The sequence below is a fragment of the Thalassophryne amazonica genome, chromosome 17 (assembly GCF_902500255.1).
Source record: "Thalassophryne amazonica chromosome 17, fThaAma1.1, whole genome shotgun sequence".
NCBI lineage: Eukaryota > Metazoa > Chordata > Actinopteri > Batrachoidiformes > Batrachoididae > Thalassophryne > Thalassophryne amazonica.
In genome coordinates this window covers 61,377,876-61,400,303 of record NC_047119.1, presented here as the reverse complement: position 1 = coordinate 61,400,303, position 22,428 = coordinate 61,377,876, and the positions used below count along the sequence as shown (strand labels likewise).

Genomic DNA, 22,428 nt, shown 5'->3' with positions numbered 1-22,428 from the left:
GTCGTTATGTGTAAACGCAGCATTATGCCATAAGGTAGACTTTGTGAAGGTGTAACGTGAAGAAAAATAAATATGACCTGCTGCAGCCACCAACAAGCCTACACAACCCAAAGTTTAGGAAAGCAATCAATAAATGCAAGGACTAGTATTTGTTTAAATCCCGCTAATGTGGTAGATAAACAGACTGAACTGGATCCATGTTGGCCCTGTGACAGACTGGCGTCCTGTCCAGGGTGTACACCACCTCACACCCCATGACTGGTGGGAAAGACTCCATAACCCTTAACCCTCAAGAGTCATCTGACGCGTCTCCACGTCAAAGTCACATGACTGAAATAAGCGGATGTAGCACCCAATCTCCAGAAGTTTGAGCGTTTGTTTGAATGTGCACTGAAAGTGCAGACGTCAAACTATATACCAGTTTTTGAATTCGGTTGATAGGCCTTGTATAAGTTGAATCGTGAATAATAATAAATGTGCAGCTTTTTCTTGATTATTATGGTCATTTTTGATGTGGATTTCCTGAAACATGCACCAGATGGGAGTCTCATTTCCTTGTTCAGCGAGCTCCATCAGGCTGCAGGAGAGAGAGGTGAAAAAAGGTGTCCCCTTTATCATTGGTGGAAAAATACATGACCTAATCCAATCAAAGTCACCAACCACATGTGGGTTGTCACTAAGCCACATGTGGTGGTCACCACCACATGTGGAGTTGTTTGCTGAGAACATTCTGGTCAAAAAGCCAAAAAAAGCAGATGAACGTGCCAACACTACCTCCAGGTGGACAACAGGAGGAGTGACACTACTCCTGTGAGTGAGGCCTGTGTCCACTGTCTTGTTTTGGACAGGAATTGTTTTTTGAGTGGCACAAATCATTTGTGTGGTACCTTATTGTTTTGTAAATACTTGCACAAAAAACAGCTGAAGCATTTCCTACATTTTAATGTAAATAATTGTATATAACTTTGTTTGCTTCATTTGTACATATGTTTTTGAAATTTACAATTTAAATTTGAAATCTAAGTTATAAAAATGGGTTTGTTAAACATGTGGTTTTGTGGTTTTCACAGTAAAAAAAAACTTTTTTATTTGGATTTCATGTTTTAGTGTGAATTTAGGTTCATTGTGTTAATACAGTATGTCAGAATGAAAGACCAACTGTAAAGTCACACAGGGGAGGTTGTGCTGAAAAAGAAACAAGACACCAAACAAGGCAAAGCAAACAGTTTTTTAAGGTCAATTATGAAGGTAAAACCAAAAGTAGTCAAAACGGCTAATTACACCCTAGACTCCAGAGAGTTAATTGAAGTAAGGGGATATAGAGAATGGATGAAAGGATGGATGGATCCATGTTCACCAAACACCAGGTGACAAGGAACTAGCAAGAGGCAACACAATCCATATACAGATATATTTGTCAACTTCGTAAATTCTAGTCATGTTTGATCAGCTATCCTGAACTGGCTTTCTGCTATTCCTTGTTTCCTTGTTTGTCATATGTGTAAACAGCCATGGTGACAGTTTCCACATTCATTTCTATGGAAGCCTCTGTGAGTCCATCTTATGTGCAAAGCTCCGCCTTCTGTTTTTCCCCCGTCTGGAATTTGCCTCTAGAATGTTGAAAATTTTAACTTTTGCAATGGATTTCAGAAAGACTGTATATGCCGTGTGCCAGGAAACTAGCCTAGCTAGGTTTTAGAAAACTAACAAGCTAGCACCTTAGTTTCAGTTTCTTGGTGTTGCTATTCAAAGAATGTCATTGGTGACAGGGGCGTAGGTTTGCATATGGACCATAGGGACAAGTCACAACCAATATTTTGGGATGGCAAAATAGTCCCTACCAATATTTAGCATTTTTTTTATAGAACAAAATCATTCACTATTTTTTTTGCGAACTCGATACTATCAATCAATCAATCAATTTTTTTTTTATATAGCGCCAAATCACAACAAACAGTTGCCCCAAGGCGCTTTATATTGTAAGGCAAGGCCATACAATAATTATGTAAAACCCCAACGGTCAAAACGACCCCCTGTGAGCAAGCACTTGGCTACAGTGGGAAGGAAAAACTCCCTTTTAACAGGAAGAAACCTCCAGCAGAACCAGGCTCAGGGAGGGGCAGTCTTCTGCTGGGACTGGTTGGGGCTGAGGGAGAGAACCGGGAAAAAGACATGCTGTGGAGTGGAGCAGAGATCGATCACTAATGATTAAATGCAGAGTGGTGCATACAGAGCAAAAAGAGAAAGAAACAGTGCATCATGGGAACCCCCCAGCAGTCTACGTCTATAGCAGCATAACTAAGGGATGGTTCAGGGTCACCTGATCCAGCCCTAACTATAAGCTTTAGCAAAAAGGAAAGTTTTAAGCCTAATCTTAAAAGTAGAGAGAGTGTCTGTCTCCCTGATCTGAATTGGGAGCTGGTTCCACAGGAGAGGAGCCTGAAAGCTGAAGGCTCTGCCTCCCATTCTACTCTTACAAACCCTAGGAACTACAAGTAAGCCTGCAGTCTGAGAGCGAAGTGCTCTATTGGGGTGATATGGTACTACGAGGTCCTAAGATAAGATGGGACCTGATTATTCAAAACCTTATAAGTAAGAAGAAGAATTTTAAATTCTATTCTAGAATTAACAGGAAGCCAATGAAGAGAGGCCAATATGGGTGAGATATGCTCTCTCCTTCTAGTCCCCGTCAGTACTCTAGCTGCAGCATTTTGAATTAACTGAAGGCTTTTTAGGGAACTTTTAGGACAACCTGATAATAATGAATTACAATAGTCCAGCCTAGAGGAAATAAATGCATGAATTAGTTTTTCAGCATCACTCTGAGACAAGACCTCTCTGATTTTAGAGATATTGCGTAAATGCAAAAAAGCTGTCCTACATATTTGTTTAATATGCGCTTTGAATGACATATCCTGATCAAAAATGACTCCAAGATTTCTCACAGTATTACTAGAGGTCAGGGTAATGCCATCCAGAGTAAGGATCTGGTTAGACACCATGTTTCTAAGATTTGTGGGGCCAAGTACAATAACTTCAGTTTTATCTGAGTTTAAAAGCAGGAAATTAGAGGTCATCCATGTCTTTATGTCTGTAAGACAATCCTGCAGTTTAGCTAATTGGTGTGTGTCCTCTGGCTTCACGGATAGATAAAGCTGGGTATCATCTGCGTAACAATGAAAATTTAAGCAATACCGTCTAATATACTGCCTAAGGGAAGCATGTATAAAGTGAATAAAATTGGTCCTAGCACAGAACCTTGTGGAACTCCATAATTAACTTAGTCTGTGAAGAAGATTCCCCATTTACATGAACAAACTGTAATCTATTAGACAAATATGATTCAAACCACCGCAACGCAGTGCCTTTAATACCTATGGCATGCTCTAATCTCTGTAATAAAATTTTATGGTCAACAGTATCAAAAGCAGCACTGAGGTCTAACAGAACAAGCACAGAGATGAGTCCACTGTCCGAGGCCATAAGAAGATCATTTGTAACCTTCACTAATGCTGTTTCTGTACTATGATGAATTCTAAAACCTGACTGAAAACTCTTCAATAGACCATTCCTCTGCAGATGATCAGTTAGCTGTTTTACAACTACCCTTTCAAGAATTTTTGAGAGAAAAGGAAGGTTGGAGATTGGCCTATAATTAGCTAAGATAGCTGGGTCAAGTGATGGCTTTTTAAGTAATGGTTTAATTACTGCCACCTTAAAAGCCTGTGGTACATAGTCAACTAACAAAGATAGATTGATCATATTTAAGATCGAAGCATTAAATAATGGTAGGGCTTCCTTGAGCAGCCTGGTAGGAATGGGGTCTAATAAACATGTTGATGGTTTGGATGAAGTAACTAATGAAAATAACTCAGACAGAACAATCGGAGAGAAAGAGTCTAACCAAATACCGGCATCACTGAAAGCAGCCAAAGATAACGATACGTCTTTGGGATGAGTAATTTTTTCTCTAATAGTTAAAATTTTGTTAGCAAAGAAAGTCATGAAGTCATTACTAGTTAAAGTTAATGGAATACTCAGCTCAATAGAGCTCTGACTCTTTGTCAGCCTGGCTACAGTGCTGAAAAGAAACCTGGGGTTGTTCTTATTTTCTTCAATTAGTGATGAGTAGAAAGATGTCCTAGCTTTACGGAGGGCTTTTTTATAGAGCAACAGACTCTTTTTCCAGGCTAAGTGAAGATCTTCTAAATTAGTGAGACGCCATTTCCTCTCCAACTTACGGGTTATCTGCTTTAAGCTACGAGTTTGTGAGTTATACCACGGAGTCAGACACTTCTGATTTAAAGCTCTCTTTTTCAGAGGAGCTACAGCATCCAAAGTTGTCTTCAATGAGGATGTAAAACTATTGACGAGATACTCTATCTCCCTTACAGAGTTTAGGTAGCTACTCTGCACTGTGTTGGTATATGGCATTAGAGAACATAAAGAAGGAATCATATCCTTAAACCTAGTTACAGCGCTTTCTGAAAGACTTCCAGTGTAATGAAACTTATTCCCCACTGCTGGGTAGTCCATCAGGGTAAATGTAAATGTTATTAAGAAATGATCAGACAGAAGGGAGTTTTCAGGGAATACTGTTAAGTCTTCTATTTCCATACCATAAGTCAGAACAAGATCTAAGATATGATTAAAGTGGTGGGTGGACTCATTTACTTTTTGAGCAAAGCCAATAGAGTCTAATAATAGATTAAATGCAGTGTTGAGGCTGTCATTCTCAGCATCTGTGTGGATGTTAAAATCGCCCACTATAATTATCTTATCTGAGCTAAGCACTAAATCAGACAAAAGGTCTGAAAATTCACAGAGAAACTCACAGTAACAACCAGGTGGACGATAGATAATAACAAATAAAACTGGTTTTTGGGACTTCCAATTTGGATGGACAAGACTAAGAGACAAGCTTTCAAATGAATTAAAGCTCTGTCTGGGTTTTTGATTAATTAATAAGCTGGAATGGAAGATTGCTGCTAATCCTCCGCCCCGGCCCGTGCTACGAGCATTCTGACAGTTAGTGTGACTCGGGGGTGTTGACTCATTTAAACTAACATATTCATCCTGCTGTAACCAGGTTTCTGTTAGGCAGAATAAATCAATATGTTGATCAATTATTATATCATTTACCAACAGGGACTTAGAAGAGAGAGACCTAATGTTTAATAGACCACATTTAACTGTTTTAGTCTGTGGTGCAGTTGAAGGTGCTATATTATTTTTTCTTTTTGAATTTTTATGCTTAAACAGATTTTTGCTGGTTATTGGTGGTCTGGGAGCAGGCACCGTCTCTACGGGGATGGGGTAATGAGGGGATGGCAGGGGGAGAGAAGCTGCAGAGAGGTGTGTAAGACTACAACTCTGCTTCCTGGTCCCAACCCTGGATAGTCACGGTTTGGAAGATTTAAGAAAATTGGCCAGATTTCTAGAAATGAGAGCTGCTCCATCCAAAGTGGGATGGATGCCGTCTCTCCTAACAAGACCATGTTTTCCCCAGAAGCTTTGCCAATTATCTATGAAGCCCACCTCATTTTTTGGACACCACTCAGACAGCCAGCAATTCAAGGAGAACATGCGGCTAAACATGTCACTCCCGGTCCGATTGGGGAGGGGCCCAGAGAAAACTACAGAGTCCGACATTGTTTTGCAAAGTTACACACCGATTTAATGTTAATTTTAGTGACCTCCGATTGGCGTAACCGGGTGTCATTACTGCCGACGTGAATTACAATCTTACCAAATTTACACTTAGCCTTAGCCAGCAGTTTCAAATTTCCTTCAATGTCGCCTGCTCTGGCCCCCGGAAGACAATTGACTATGGTTGCTGGTGTCGCTAACTTCACATTTCTCAAAACAGAGTCGCCAATAACCAGAGTTTGATCCTCGGCGGGTGTGTCGTCGAGTGGGGAAAAACGGTTAGAAATGTGAACGGGTTGGCGGTGTACATGGGGCTTCTGTTTAGGGCTACGCTTCCTCCTCACAGTCACCCAGATCGGCCTGCTTTCCCGGCTGCTCGGGATCTGCCAGGGGGAACTAACGGCGGCTAAGCTACCTTGGTCCGCACCGACTACAGGGGCCTGGCTAGCTGTAGAATTTTCCACGGTGCGGAGCCGAGTCTCCAATTCGCCCAGCCTGGCCTCCAAAGCTACGAATAAGCTACACTTATTACAAGTACCGTTACTGCTAAAGGAGGCCGAGGAATAACTAAACATTTCACACCCAGAGCAGAAAAGTGCGGGAGAGACAGGAGAAGCCGCCATGCTAAATCGGCTAAGAGCTAGTAGCTACGCTAAGCTAGCGGATTCCTAAAAACACGCAAAGTGAATAATGTGTAAATAATTTAGAGGTGATTCAGCAGAAGGAGTGCTTTAGTTAAGGCACGTAAAGATTACACTGGGAAACAAATCGTAATCTAGATAACTAGATCAATCTAACTGCGCAGATTAAACAGCTAACAGATACAGAAAAACACCGCTGTGCTCCGGAACAGGAAGTGATACAATACCACAGTGAGAGCCAACCACCAGTAGAGGCAAGCAAGCACTACAATTTTAATCGTCACGTTTTGTGTTTTCGACGTGCCAGAGTGACAGGGTTACCCATGTTGCAATTTCATTGGCTCACTTTCTTCTCACATGGACGTAAACAAAGCGCATCTCGTGGCAGGCAGTGCTTAATTTGTAAAGTGGGAGGTCCCGGAGCGCAGAGGATGGGTGGCTCTGGTGCAGTGTTGCCAGATGTACGATAATTATCGTATTTGTATGATAGTTTTGCCCTCTATACGATGTACGATCAATAATGGGAAAAAATCCAATATGTACGATAATTTCAGTTGGTTGCCCAAACACGCATCTCTCTCTGACACCCAAGAATCATTTTGCAGGCGTTGCACTCAGGCGGCATCAAAGACACACCACACACAGGGCTGCTGCTGGCTTGGGGCGGCTCGGGTCAAAGTCATTTGAAAGCCCGCCCCCTCTCCATACAAAGTAATGAGTTCTCATCCAATCTCTGCCGTGACAGGAAGATTCCCCAACCAACAACATCTTTTTTTTTCGAAACTTTATTTCAACAAATGCAATAACAAACGAACAAAACACAATAAAAAAAAGTTCAAGTTCCTTAAGGAGGTGTCAACATTTTTTCTGTGTTCAACAAAATCTGCACAAGTGGCCATGGCATGGGATGACGACAGCGACCTCGAGGTTGAATTCGACTCTTTCTAGTCTGGTAATTAACACGTTTGTGTCCCTTCACAGAAAAAAAAAATCTTTCTACTCTGGTAGTGCATTTGCGTTCTTTTTGTGCCATAGTTTCCCCATTACTATAATTACTGTTTAAAAATGTGACAAAATTCTTTGTAAATTAAAAAAAACGCTAAAATAGCTACGTTGTATGCGTTTTGTTTGTGTACGATAATTTCTCCCAAAATACGATAATTTTGAGGTTTTGGTACGATAGTTTCATATTTCATATCTGGCAACACTGCTCCGGTGCAGAAAAACAAGAAGGGCGGGGGGGCTTGCGAACAATGCTGTGCACCACACTTAAAATAAACTGCACACCCACACAAACACGCACACACACCTTCACAAATGACACTAACACTCTGCCTTTTCCTCAAAAATTACTACATTTATGTTTGCTGTCTGTCTCTGTGTTGTGAAAGTGTCGTGACACGGACCCACAACAGGGGGCGTTAATGAACGGACAATGGATAAGCCAAAAGTAACAATTTAATGTTGTGAATCGCACAACGAAGTACAGACAATAACAATATGGTGGAATGTCAAATATACACCAGGTGACGTGTGGGCAGGCTCGACGATAGAAGACGCCTGGCGAGAGAAGAGCCGGATCCCACACAGCTTCCACCACCAACGGAGCTGAAGAACACCGGAGCCGCCAAGCCCTGCGCCCCAGGTGGCCGCTGTCTTCAGCAGTCAGACCCGGTACTGCTGGCAGAGAACAGAGACAGTCCTGATGAGTGTGAGTTCGCACACTCAGTAATCCCACAGTCTGTATACAATTAGGAGGGAAAACCTCCACCTCCAATCACACACTCGTGCAGCTCCTGTCTAACCACTTATCTGGTTGGGGTGTGAAGCGAAGCCGTCGATCACACCAAACGCCAATACCACAGATAAGGCAACACCCACAGGAAAACGGCTGCAAAGAAGTTCAGACTATTAGTCAGTGTTAAGTACAGCAGAGAATATTACCTGAATGGTAGCTGATTTCTCAGCGGGGAGGTGGAGTTGCAGTCCGGCCTTTATGGTGGTGGTGATGAGTAGTGGATGCGTGACAGCTGTCACTCCCGGTCGCTCCGACGCCCTCTCGTGCTTGAAGCCTGCACTTCAAGCAGGGCGCCATCTTGTGGTGGTGGGCCAGCAGTACCTCCTCTTCAGCGGCCCACACAACACTCTGTACTTTTCTGTCACTTTTGCGCTCTTTTTCATACTTTTCCCTCATTTCAAAAGTCACCGAACGCACTTTACCGTAATATATCCAACATATAGCATACTGTTGGAAAGCACAGGTTCTTGGCTTGCTGTCAGTGTTGAAATTTTACGTTTACCGTAATACACCATATATCATTGGAAAGCCCTTTTGTTTTTGGCAAATTAGGTTGCCAGATACCTACAACTGCATTATTGATGAAGAGAATAGATTATACATCTTGGTTGCAAAAACTTTTTTTTTTTTTGTTAGCTCCACAAGTATTTTTTTGTTGTCTTGTTCTCTCAGGTGTAGGCCTATAGAATAGATTCGTGATTTTGGGTGCAATTTTGTTATTTAAGCTATTTGTTTGTTTGCCTACACACTTAATAATGTAAATAAAGTGTTAAATTATTCAGCATTATGTCGTCATATGTTATGTATTATGCTGTACTTGTGCGTCTAATGGTATGAGTGGGTTAGGGGGTGGTGGGCAGGGGGGCCGGGGGGTGGTATTGTCCCTACCAAAGCTGAGACCAAACCTACGCCCTTGATTGGTGAAGTAAAAAGAAAGTGGTTTCATGACTTTAACATATTGTGACTATTAGATATGTTTTTCAGCTGTAAGAGATGAATTTGTCACTTCTTGTTTTTGTCTCTATGGATGATGAAAAACAGAAATGGCTGCTGTTGGTCTCCATAAAGAACTGCATTTCTTCACATTGAACACTAGATGGTGTATTGTGCATTACGAACATTGAACTGTATGTGGAAACGAAGCATTAAACTTCACTGTTTGCTCATCAAGTCAGGTCTGGTGGTGTCGCCAACATGGAACTGCCCTGAGTCCTGGATGGCATCTACCAAGGCAGGCAACCGGTATATCCCCACATCTCTAAAATAATAAGCTGTTTGCTACAACCATGTGAAACGTGGGAGTCACCTTGGCCTTCTCCAGCTGCTGGGGACCTCAACACTCAGCCAACCATGCGTTAGATCATACACAGAGAAACAAGCCAAGTGGCCAAATTGTTGAATGCTAATGCTCCCTCACAATGCAAGTAATACTCCTCATCTTAGGCTCTCCAAGTAACCATTAATATACCCAAGGATGCTCCTAAGAGACCTAGTACCAAAGATATCTAGGCAGTGCCTTATGTCTTTGACAACTAGTCCAAGATTCACAACCATACAGTAAGACGGGCATCACAGGGCCTGTAAAGACTTGGACCATCGTTCTCCTGCAAACACATTGCCACTGACCAACACCCTGGTCCACTGACCAACACCCCGGTCCACTGACCAACACCCCTGTTCACTGACCAACACCCCCATCCACTGACCAATACCCCCGTCCACTGACCAATACCTCCATCCACTGACCAACACCCCGGTCCACTGACCAACACCCCCGTCCACTGACCATCCCTGTTCACTGACCAACACCCCATCCACTGGCAAAGACCCCCGTCCACTGACAAACACCTCCGTCCACTGACCAACACCCCCATCCACTGACCAACATCCCTGTTCACTGACCAACACCACATCCACTGGCAAAGACCCCCGTCCACTGACAAACACACCCATCCACTGACCAACACCCCCATCCACTGACCAACACCCCTGTCCACTGACTAACACCTCCATCCACTGACCAACACCCCCGTCCACTGACCAACACCTCCATCCACTGACCAACACCCTGGTCCACTGACCAACACCTCTATCCACTGACCAACACCCCCGTCCACTGACCATCCCTGTTCACTGACCAACACCCCATCCACTGGCAAAGACCCCCATCCATTGACAAACACCTCTGTCACTGACCAACACCTCCATCCACTGACCAACATCCCTGTTCACTGACCAACACCCCATCCACTGGCAAAGACCCCCATCCACTGACAAACACCTCTGTTCACTGACCAACACCTCCATCCACTGACCAACACCCCCGTCCACTGACCAACATCCCTGTTCACTGACCAACATCCCTGTTCACTGACCAACATCCCTGTTCACTGACCAACACCTCATCCACTGGCAAAGACCCCCGTCCACTGACAAACACCCCATCCACTGACCAACACCCCCATCCACTGACAAACACCCCCATCCACTGACCAACACCCCCATCCACTGACCAGCAACTCCATTCACTGACCAACACCCCATCCACTGACTAGCAACTCCATTCACTGACCAACACCCCCATCCACTGACCAACACCCCCATCCACTGACCAACACCCCCATCCACACCCCCGTCCACTGACCAACAACTCCATCCACTAACCAACACCCCCATCCACTGGCAAACACCCCCGTCCACTGACCAACACCTTTGTCCACTGACCAACACCTCCATCCACTGGCAAACACCCCATCCACTGACCTCACAGAGCCATAAGCTCTTCCCAGCTGCCTCTCAATTTCAAAGGCTGAGGACCCAGAGACATGAATGTCAGTGCTGAGGTACGTGAATGGAGACACCAGACAACTGTCGGTGGGGGTGGGGCACATGTAAGCCCGGTTTATCTTGTGCATTATGCATGTAGATCTTAATAAGCTGTTGTCACAACGAGATGCTTATCTTTATGACCCAGCAGAATCATGACGTCTGTGGGCACGTGAGTGTCACTTCTCGCTCCGTTGACTTTACTTTGGCGTACCAGAGTGAAATAGTACCAGACCCACTTACACCGTGGACTGGTTTCTTTTTTGGAGGATGGCAATTAATCAATGGCTGTATGTGCTTACATGTTCAAATAAGAGAAGTGTTTATGCCACATTGATTTTCCTGTACCCGCTTACTCCAATTAAGGGTAATGGGAGGGCTGGAGCCTATCCCAGTAGTCATAGGGTGTGTGGTGAGGTACACCCTGGACGGGACACCACATATAGACACACAAACACATTCACACATGCACGCACATCTTTTGTCAAGTTAGAGTCACCAGTCCACCTAACCTGCATGTCTTTGAGCGTGGGAGGTAGCCATCCAAACATGGGGAAAACATACTCCACAGCAGAAAAGCCTCGGGTGGGAATCGATCTCTTTGTCAGGTGATAGTGAGTGCCAGTCTGCACCTCACTCTCAAATATGAGAGTGATTGGGGCACATTTGATTAAGATATAATGTAAAATACACATTAAACGGAGTTTTCAATGTTAAATTTAAATGGCCACAAAATCTGTAATCTGGATCAGATCTGGATCAAACTTTGTCGGTCGATAAAGGATACTATCCTAAATAACGCTCTCAAATATGAAAGGAATTTGATCTTTTTTTTGACAGTTAGGAATTTTTGAAAATTCATAGGGATTTTTCCAATATTCCAAGATTTTTCTTGACTTTGACCTTTGGCAATCCTCCTGACTACCAGGATATATATATATATATATATATATATATATATATATATACACACAGTAGTGTTCAGAATAATAGTAGTACTATGTGACTAAAAAGATTAATCCAGGTTTTGAGTATATTTCTTATTGTTACATGGGAAACAAGGTACCAGTAGATTCAGTAGATTCTCACAAATCCAACAACACCAAGTATTCATGATATGCACACTCTTAAGGCTATGAAATTGGGCTATTAGTAAAAAAAAAGTAGAAAAGGGGGTGTTAATTTTACTCTCATCAGTCCACAAAATATTCATCCATTTCTCTTTAGGCCAGCTGATGTGTTCTTTGGCAAATTGTAACCTCTTCTGCACATGTCTTTTATTTAACAGAGGGACTTTGGGGGGGATTCTTGCAAATAAATTAGCTTCACACAGGCGTCTTCTAACTGTCACAGCACTTACAGGTAACTCCAGACTGTCTTTGATCATCCTGGAGCTGATCAATGGGTGAGCCTTTGCCATTCTGGTTATTTTTCTATGCATTTGATGGTTTTCCATTTTCTTCCACGTGTCTCTCGTTTTCTTTGTCCATTTTAAAGCATTGGAGATCATTGTAGATGAACAGCCTATAATTTTTTGCACCTGCGTATAAATTTCCCCCTCTCCAATCAACTTTTTAATCAAACTACACTGTTCTTCTCAACAATGTCTTGAACGTCCCATTTTCCTCAGGCTTTCAAAGAGAAAAGCATGTTCAACAGGTGCTGGCTTCATCCTTATATAGGGGACACCTGATTCACACCTGTTTGATCCACAAAATTGATGAACTCACTGACTGAATGCTACACTACTATTATTGTGAACACCCCCTTTTCTACTTTTTTTTTTACTAGTAGCCCAATTTCATAGCCTTAAGAGTGTGCATATCATAAATGCTTGGTGTTGTTGGATTTGTGAGAATCTACTGAATCTACTGGTACCTTGTTTCCCATGTAACAATAAGAAATATACTCAAAACCTGGATTAATCTTTTTAGTCACATAGCACTACTATTATTCTGAACACTACTGTATATATATATCCTGGTAGTCAAGAGGATATGACCTTAAAAATTGAATCAGTTCTTGCCTATGAGGATATGAATCTTCACTAAAAAAAAAAAATCATAATGATATATGAAAAAGCGTGGGCTCCAGGTTGTTCACACACAAACAAACAGGAGCAGAAACATAACCTCCTCCAACTTTGTTGGCAGACGTAATAATCTTTGAAAGTACCTTCCCCAGCACAGAGAGCAGTGTAATACCCCTATAGTTATTACCATCGGTGAAGTCACCCTTTCTTTTTCCAGATTCAGACAAGTCCTTTTTTTCCTGTATATAGAGATGATACCTGTCTCCAAGATTGAAACAAAGAATGTTTGCAATACCAGGAGAACAGCATCTCCACCCACCTGGAGGAGCTGCCCTGAACTCAGCTGTTTCACTGCCGTTGCGATCTCACCAAGATTTCACAGATGACAAATGTCATAAACCTAATGCTCGAATAAAAATTAACAATGGTATTTTTTTTTTGTCTCCACAAGTGAAATGCTTCTACATAACTGACTGGCAAAAAAAAAAAAATAAATGAAGGAAAAAAGTCAATGTTCACCTGTGTAGTAGGAAGTGAAGCAGAAAACATCGTAGTGGTTCTTCTCCTTGTCTCTCAGGCCATAATTGCGGATCCCTGGCACTGTATTCTTGCCTCCACAGGGTTCCCTGGATGTGGTTATGGGATACTGGACAGAGCCATCACTCAACCAGCCAGCATTGCACCAATCCAGGCCTTCTCGCCATGCATCGTACAGCTGGTTGAAGGATGCCACAATGGCATCCTGGTCACTACATGCTCTTTCTGCATCATAGAAATTAAGATTGTATCGACCCAACCGAGGGAAGTAAGGAAAAACCACACCTATAGAGAAGGGATAGGGTGGAGCAGAGACAAGTCAGAGATATGATTTAGAACATTTGTCAATAGAACATTTAACATATATGGTGTTTCAGAACTTTTACATAGTGTCTTTCAACTTTAAACAGATAGTTCACCCAAATGTTGTACCTTGTAGGTCAAGGGACACCACTGCTGTTCCATCTTCCAGCCCGTCAATAACTTCACATTTATATATCCCACTGTCCTCCAGAGTGATGTCTGTAATGACCAAAGAGGCGTCCAATGGAGAGAAGCCTTGTAGGTGGACACGCCCATGAAAACGTCCGTAACTCTTTTTGTGATAATCCATGGAGACAAAAACGTCCACCTAAAACAAGATCAAGTGAGCTCAGTCTGGGCTGGCATTCTGCTTTCAAAAAACTCTCCTACTAATGGCAACGTTTTGTGCAAAAAGCTGAGCTGAGCATATATTCTGATTAAAACACCAAATAAATTTAGATGTATTACTTGTTTTTGGTTGTTTGTGTTGTGTGGGCCGTCCGAAGAGGAGGTACTGCTGGCCAACGCCAGAGGGCGCCCTGCTTGTTGTCGGGTTTCAGGCACCAGAGGGCGCAGTTGCCACCCAGGAGCCAGGACTAACAGCTGTCAGCAATTCATCATCATCAGCACCATAAAAGCCTGGAGGAGACACCACACCTCTGCCGAGATATCAGCTTACCTCACAGGTAACCTCTCAGCCGTTTCTTTGCCATTTGCACATTATTTACTACTGAGTTTGCAGTCGTAACCTTTGTATGCTCGCAGCTTGGAGCTGGGTTTTGAGGAGGTTGGAGGGAGTTGGCGTTTCCTGCTCCTCACTTTCCTGAACCTTAAGTGTACTATTGGTACTGCACGTTCTCAGCGTTCCTGTTTCTGGGAGTGGTGGATTATTCCCTCAGGAAGGAATTGTGACTCTTTGCTGACTGCTTACTGGGTGTCCACACACCCACCATTAACCTGTTTTTGTTCCTGCCAGCAGTGCCGGGTCTGACAGCTGGAAGCAGAGGCCACCTGGGGACTCAGGACTTGGCGGCTTGGGCATACTGCAGGTCTCCGTTGGCGGTGGAACCTTGTGGGCCCCGGCTCTTCTCTGGATAGGCGTCTCCTACCCTCGGGCCTGCCCACATGTCACCAGTTGTATTTTGTGATTGACTGTCTAAAAGCAGTATTCGACCTGTTGCGCACATTTGCCGCAATAAATTGTATTTATTGGTTTATCTATTGACTGTTCATTTACGCCCCCTGTTGTGGGTCCGTGCATTACACTTTCCCCAACAGTTTGCACTATATAGTGGTGTCCCAAACTTTGGAGTGTACTGTATTTAGCACAATGAAAACACGTAGTGCATCTTAAACAAGAGCGATCGGAGATTTCTGATGGGCTGGCAAGGGTTGACAGGGACTCAAAATAAGAGATAGACAAATAAATAAATAAATAAATGCCAATGATTTTATTACGTCCTTGGCAGATGTAATTATTTAATCAAAACACCTCCGTTGGAAGCCTTACAGGACAAGTTGGAACATGCCCAGCTGTTAAACAATTTCGCGGATACTCACTCGACTGAAAGCCATCGAAAGCCGCCTGATTCTTTCGAATGGTTTCCAATATAGAGGTGTTTCTCTGTGCCGCCGCGCGATGAGCTGCTGCGTGCCAACGTGCGAACCCGTCCGCACGTCTTTCATTACAAAATCTCCTTTAACAGTGGAATGTCCGGATAAACTGCTGATCCCGACCTCTTCTGAAACTTCTCTGCTCTCTCACGACGTCCTGGATCAACAGAGGCTTAAATTTGGAAGTTTTCAGCTTGAAACAGGCTGATGACGGCAGCTCGGGGCGCCGTGGGCTGTCCTTAAAGCGATAGTAACACTCCTTAATCTCTCATCAGCCGTTAAAATTTTCACCGAAAACCATATGAATTTCTGGAATGGTGTCCACTTGGATGTGTCTCACAGTTTCTGAAAAAAATTTGATCAAGCAAAGCGGCAGTCTTTCAGCAAGTTCTCAGACAAAGGAATTCCGACGGGAGGGGTGGACCACTCCTCACTCAAAGCCTGCCCACAGGCGAATGACGCAACCGACAGGTGTGAAAAAACTCACGCATGCGCACGAGGGTTCAAGGTTGGCTGTAATCGCACGTGATTCAAATCCATATAGTTTTTGAAAAAAATAAAAAGGTCCGATACTTTTCTCACAGACCTCATACACCCTAGGGGAAAGAAATGAATCCATCAGAGTTATGGGGTGTCAATGGATGCACATATGATCCATTAATGGAACCACATAATCAGAACCATGACAGGCAAAATTTCCTCAATGATGAACATAGAATTGTCACAGGTCATAGTTTGGCTCGGGTTCAGTTTGCTGTTTCGATTTAATATTATTAGTCATTCTAAGTTATTTCTGGTAATTTTTTCCCCTCTGTGTCATTTTGTATTTTCCTCTTGTAGAATTTATTAGTCGTTCTCCTATAGCAACATTTTCCCTGTTTGCTCTGGTTAGGTTAACTTTGGGGTTTCTGCATTCATGTGTCCCTGCATATCCGGGTTTAACCGATCAGTGTCCTTTTTAACCACCATTAGAATGTCACCTAGGCGCCAGGCTATATCAGGTTCCACCCTGCTCTCTACAGTTCCAAGTGTCTGGTTTTAATTCCATGTTTCTGATTTTTGCTGGTATTCCAGACTTTTGTTGTGGGGCCTCATGTAGAAAGTGTGCGTAAGCACAAAAACATGGCATACGTCCGTCTCCACGCTAACATTCAGATGTATCAAAAGTGAAATGACTGTGGAAATGTGCACTGTGTCATGCAAAATATCCTGGCTGGTGTACGCATGTTTCTACAGCTATTGGTCCACTCTCAACACGTACAGGTGATGCTGAGAACCGTTAAGAGTGTGAAAACATGAAGTCATCAGAGTGATGTCCACATCAGCAACACACTGATGAACGATTAACACACCCACGTGTTTGCAATTATATGGATGGATATAAAAGCAGGTGCATAAAATGGCACTAACAGTGGCTGTGTTAGTGTTGTTAGAGGACCTTGCAAATGGTGCAATGAGACGTGAGCGTGTATTCAGGGAACGCGAGGATTTACTTGCAAATGACAATAACTGGCTCATCAGACAATTACGATTACCAAGGTCACTGTTACTGGAGTTGCGCGTAGAACTTTGGCCAGCCCAGAGCGCAATACAGCAAGAAGCCAGGTGGTTTTCTCTGCACACACAGGTGCTGACCACGATGGGCATCCTGGCAACAGGAGCATTTCAGCAGGAGCTGGCCGATTGGTCAGGAGTGTGCCAGTCAACCTTGAGCCGAGCCATGCCAGCTGTGTGAACATAATCATCCGAATGTCATCCAGGTACATCACATTCCAACATTAAAGCGCAATTTGCAGCGAGTGCCAGTTTCCCTAATGTAATCAGAGCTATTGACTGCACACATATTGCTATAAAGGCACCATCACATGATGAATTTGTTTTTGTTAATAGGAAACATTTTCATTCCATCAATGTTGAAATCATATGTGATGCACAAATGCATCTAACTAACATCGTGGCTAGGTGACCTGGTTCAATGCATGACTCATTCATCCTGACTAATGGTGCGGTTGTTGCAACCCTGTCATACTGGTTTTTTTCATGTTTCCATAATGAAATGAATGACATTTCCATGACATGGTTTTTAAAAAAATGTTACTATTTCTAAACCTAACCCCTTCTCCAAACACTAACCATAACATAACTCTCCCATCCCTTAGCCCTAACTATAACCCCTCCCCCCTGTGTCACCCCGCATTTCATGACCCAGTCTGGCACAGTGCGTGATGAGTAAATAGTTTATTTGCATAACTGTTCCGAATAAAACCAGCACAGGCACATTTGGGCATGTGCACATTCAAATGTTTTTTGTTATTATTGTTATTGTTTCTTGATGATGAAACTACAGCTTCTTAACAAGCCCCCAATTGTCTCCCTGAGTTCAGCATTCGTCAATAAACGCGTGTGTATAGTTGTGATATCACACACTGCCATCCGCGGCGCATCATTCTCTTTAACTTCACTGTGTGCGCTGCTCCTGTTTCACGTTTATTCTGTTTGACACAAAACCAAATAAAATATCCCTTCGTATCACCACTTCATTTACATCATTTACTGCACTTCATCTGTAGTTCACACGCTGTTAAATTCCTTTTCTTACTGTGATCATTCCAGACAGAGGGGGGAATCCCCAGGTCCCAGGGCCTATTTAAATACATTTGCATATTTAAATAGGGGCATGGACATGGAGGAGCTTGGTACTTTTGCATGTGCACTCGATTCCATGTTCAGTGGGATGTACAAATGGAACATGCTTGGATCCATGTGTACGCACACTTTGATACATCTAGATATTTTTGTGCTTACGCTAGTTTGTGGGTTTTGGCATACGCCATGTTTCAGTAGGAAATCCACACAAGTCTTTTGTACATGAGGCTGCCATTGTGGATTCCTGGCTTTTGCCTGTTGTTTAGGACACTGTGGCATGAAACCTCCTGGTTTGTGAACTCGTGTTCTGGTAACTCTGCTGTCTAATAACATTAGGAACTCTTCTTGCTGAACTCTGACTGTGTTTTTACTCTTTTGCTTCCCCCTCAGAAAGTCTATTGTTTGGACTGATTATCACGTCTCTGACCTGAGCCTGTTTTGACCAATTCTGCTTGCCTGCTATTTTTTATTTATTGCGAGTTCAATAAATAACATATTGTTGTAGTTCTCTGCATTGCAGTCCTTGTCACAACCCATTATAATAATGTCATGCACTCAAAAAATAACTTGCTCAGTGAACATAAAAAAATTATGTAAAGTATTTCCACCCAAGTAAAATGTTTTAACCTAGCCAGGAACAATTTTGCTGAGTGACCTAAGTGTAAATTTGTTGGGTCAACTGATGAATTTGCATTGTTACCTAATTACCATGGTTCAGGCCAACTAGATTTTTAAGGGTAAATGTAACAAAAATAAAAACTAAGTCCCTTCAGCTACTCCCTTGTTTGCGTTCAAGGTCACCAAACAACAGAGTAAAATCCAAAATAAATGAAGAATCTTGGCCATGCTGCCTTTGTTGATTTTCGTAGAATTAAGTTTGGTTGACTGGGCTGATCTCTGGAACATCCTGAGAATTCACAGGCTGCCAGAGAAGATGTTGTACATCATAGTAACCCTATACTCAGGTACTTTGAGTGCAGTGATGAGCTGTTGCAGAATCTCTGACTTTGCCCACTGAGTACTGCCTTTCATCAACGATGCGTTGTGACGCCAACAGTGTTGAATGTTTGCATGGACTTGGTGTTGGTAGAGTTTTGGAAACCGGGTGTCTGTTGTTTTTGTGAGTCAAGATTGATTGACCTTGACTTCGTGCACAACGCTGTGGTATTTGTGGAATTAATGAATACTCTCATTGCGGGACTTGTGAAACTGAGTGAGGGATCAGAATGTCTGGGTTTGTGATTGTCAGTGAATTCCCAGATCTGAGTCTTGATCCAGCTTTTCAGTGGCTTCCTGGACTCAACCATAGGATCTTTATCTGAACTTGTGGAGACGTTCACTTATGTAGGCAGGGGCATTCATGTCGACCTTTGACCTGGGACGAGTTTGTGGACTTATGAGTTTGCTGGACAGAGGCATTTTGGGGATGGCAAGACCTTTGCAGGAGAATTTAGGTCAAAGTCTATGAGGTCTTGGTGCTTCCTGTTTAATCTCTACAATATGCACAGTACGTACTGTATTTACTCTAATAAACACTCCCTCACTAATAGAAGTCCCCTTTTTTGTCACACTGCATGTAGTGAAATTGTGCATTCCTGAGAGAACAGAGTAAAATGAAAATGAAATAGTGCTACCTCATTGCCACAAAATCTCATGAAGTTCGTTATGGTTTCCATGTTGCTTATGCAGCCGCAGTGCCTCATAATTTAGACCCTTCCCTGTCAGGTGAAGGCCTGCCCCCCACCCTTATCAGGCAGCCATTTTGCTGTTTTGGACAGGATTTTAATTTTATCCTTGTTCCTACACCACTCCTGGACGTGTTTCCTATCGACTAGGAAAATCCGAGCAGCGTGGTGCTTCCCATTCTCTTCCACTTCTTTCACAGTGTTTAGCTTGAGTAAAAACATTTGCACAGAGCCATTTTATGTAATTGTGCAGCAGCTACTGCATGCAGAAAAACAACATTCGTTTTGAGTCTGCACTGCTTCTCTTGCATGCAGTATGCATGTACTGTACATACTGTAAGGCTATACTGTGTACAGCATGCATCCATGCGCATGCAATCAATCAACAATAAACACCCCCCCTTCATGAAAATTGCACCTGCCTGGGGCATGTGGTATATAAGATGGTATGTAACATTTTGTGCACATGTCACATTTCTCTGGTGATGATCCAGAATGCAGGTGTATCAGTCTTTTTGAGGGAAAAACAACGGGAAAAGTCCAAGGGGACACTCATAATTTACCTGGATATGGCAGATAGATGGCTACCAGAAATATTTTACAGTAGTGTTGATTTGTTTTTTCTATTTCAGTTTCATGGTCCAGTGATTTGGTAATGTGCGTCTCTGTTTGCAGAGTGCACTTCTGTCAAAACCAACTACTATATGAGGCTAACTGACTGTTGAATCCTTTAAATAGCAGAGGAACGCTGCACTGGACCTCAGACCAGGGTTTGCCAATCTATAGTTCATATGCTTTTTGGTACTCGATGATACCAAAGCACCACAGCTGCACCTGGTTACCCCTCAGTTTTAGACCAGCATGCCCAAATAAGCAAGAGTGGTCTTGTGATTTAGAAGACAGGAACATTGGGCATGAAAATCAAAAGTGCATTGGGTGGAAACCCATAAAGATACTTGCACTGCGCACTGCTTTGTTGGTGAAAACTCAATACGCCTCCACAGCAGTAAACAGTCCTGTGTTCATAGATGTCTTTCTCTGACCAATCGCTACCATTTAGATCTTTTAGATCCTGGTCCACAGAAAGTACTCCCCATGGGGCAGATTCTGAAATAGGCTCAGGCAGATCTTAAATGTTGAGTATTATATGACTGGATCCTTGTCATTTGATTGGTGCTTTGTATGTCACATGACATGGATTATTCATCCCATTTGTGTTGCATTGCATTTAGAGTGCAAATTTGGTACCATACATTTGGTACCATTGCACTCTGCATGCACACACACACGCGCGCCGCACATACACATGCACATACATGCGCACGCTTGCACACACACAACGCGCGCGTGCATGCACACTCAAAACAAATCCACTGCACTGTAAGCTGTCTGGAGGCTGTTAGCAGGAAGTTAGAATGAAAAGCTGGACTAATTTAAGATAATCATATCTTAGATCTTGTTCTGACTTATGGTATGGAAATAGAAGACTTAACAGTATTCCCTGAAAACTCCCTTCTGTCTGATCATTTTTTAATAACATTTACATTTACCCTGATGGACTACCCTGCAGTGGGGAATAAGTTTCATTACACTAGAAGTCTTTCAGAAAGCGCTGTAACTAGGTTTAAGGATATGATTCCTTCTTTATGTTCTCTAATGTCATATACCAACACAGAGCAGAGTAGCTACCTAAACTCTGTAAGGGAGTTAGAGTATCTCGTCAATAGTTTTACATCCTCTTTGAAGACAACTTTGGATGCTGTAGCTCCTCTGAAAAAGAGAGCTTTAAATCAGAAGTGTCTGACTCCGTGGTATAACTCACAAACTCGTAGCTTAAAGCAGATAACCCGTAAGTTGGAGAGGAAATGGCGTCTCACTAATTTAGAAGATCTTCACTTAGCCTGGAAAAAGAGTTTGTTGCTCTATAAAAAGCCCTCCGTAAAGCTAGGACATCTTTCTACTCATCACTAATTGAAGAAAATAAGAATAACCTCAGGTTTCTTTTCAGCACTGTAGCCAGGCTGACAAAGAGTCAGAGCTCTATTGAGCTGAGTATTCCATTAACTTTAACTAGTAATGACTTCATGACTTTCTTTGCTAACAAAATTTTGACTATTAGAGAAAAAATTACTCATAACCATCCCAAAGATGTATCGTTATCTTTGGCTGCTTTCAGTGATGCCGGTATTTGGTTAGACTCTTTCTCTCCGATTGTTCTGTCTGAGTTATTTTCATTAGTTACTTCATCCAAACCATCAACATGTTTATTAGACCCCATTCCTGCCAGCCTGCTCAAGGAAGTCCTACCATTATTTAATGCGTCAATCTTAAATATGATCAATCTATCTTTGTTAGTTGGTTATGTACCACAGGCCTTTAAGGTGGCAGTAATTAAACCATTACTTAAAAAGCCATCACTTGACCCAGCTATCTTAGCTAATTATAGGCCAACCTCCAACCTTCCTTTTCTCTCAAAGATTCTTGAGAGGGTAGTTGTAAAACAGCTAACTGATCACCTGCAGAGGAATGGTCTATTTGAAGAGTTTCAGTCAGGTTTTAGAATTCATCATAGTACAGAAACAGCATTAGTGAAGGTTACAAATGATCTTCTTATGGCCTCGGACAGTGGACTCATCTCTGTGCTTGTTCTGTTGGACCTCAGTGCTGCTTTTGATACTGTTGACCATAAAATTTTAT

At 42.7% G+C, this 22,428-nt stretch overlaps 1 protein-coding gene across 1 annotated transcript in view; it reads right to left on the bottom strand.

The window, feature by feature from the left end:
* Nucleotides 1-22,428, bottom strand: part of hapln1b (hyaluronan and proteoglycan link protein 1b) — a 144,342-nt gene that overhangs the window by 4,911 nt on the left and 117,003 nt on the right. Inside the window, exons 4-5 of the mRNA XM_034192372.1 lie at nt 13,916-14,114; nt 13,466-13,768 (exon numbers count right to left, since the gene is read on the bottom strand). Of these exons, the coding sequence (XP_034048263.1) occupies nt 13,466-13,768; nt 13,916-14,114 (502 nt within the window). The remainder of the gene's footprint in view (nt 1-13,465; nt 13,769-13,915; nt 14,115-22,428) is intronic.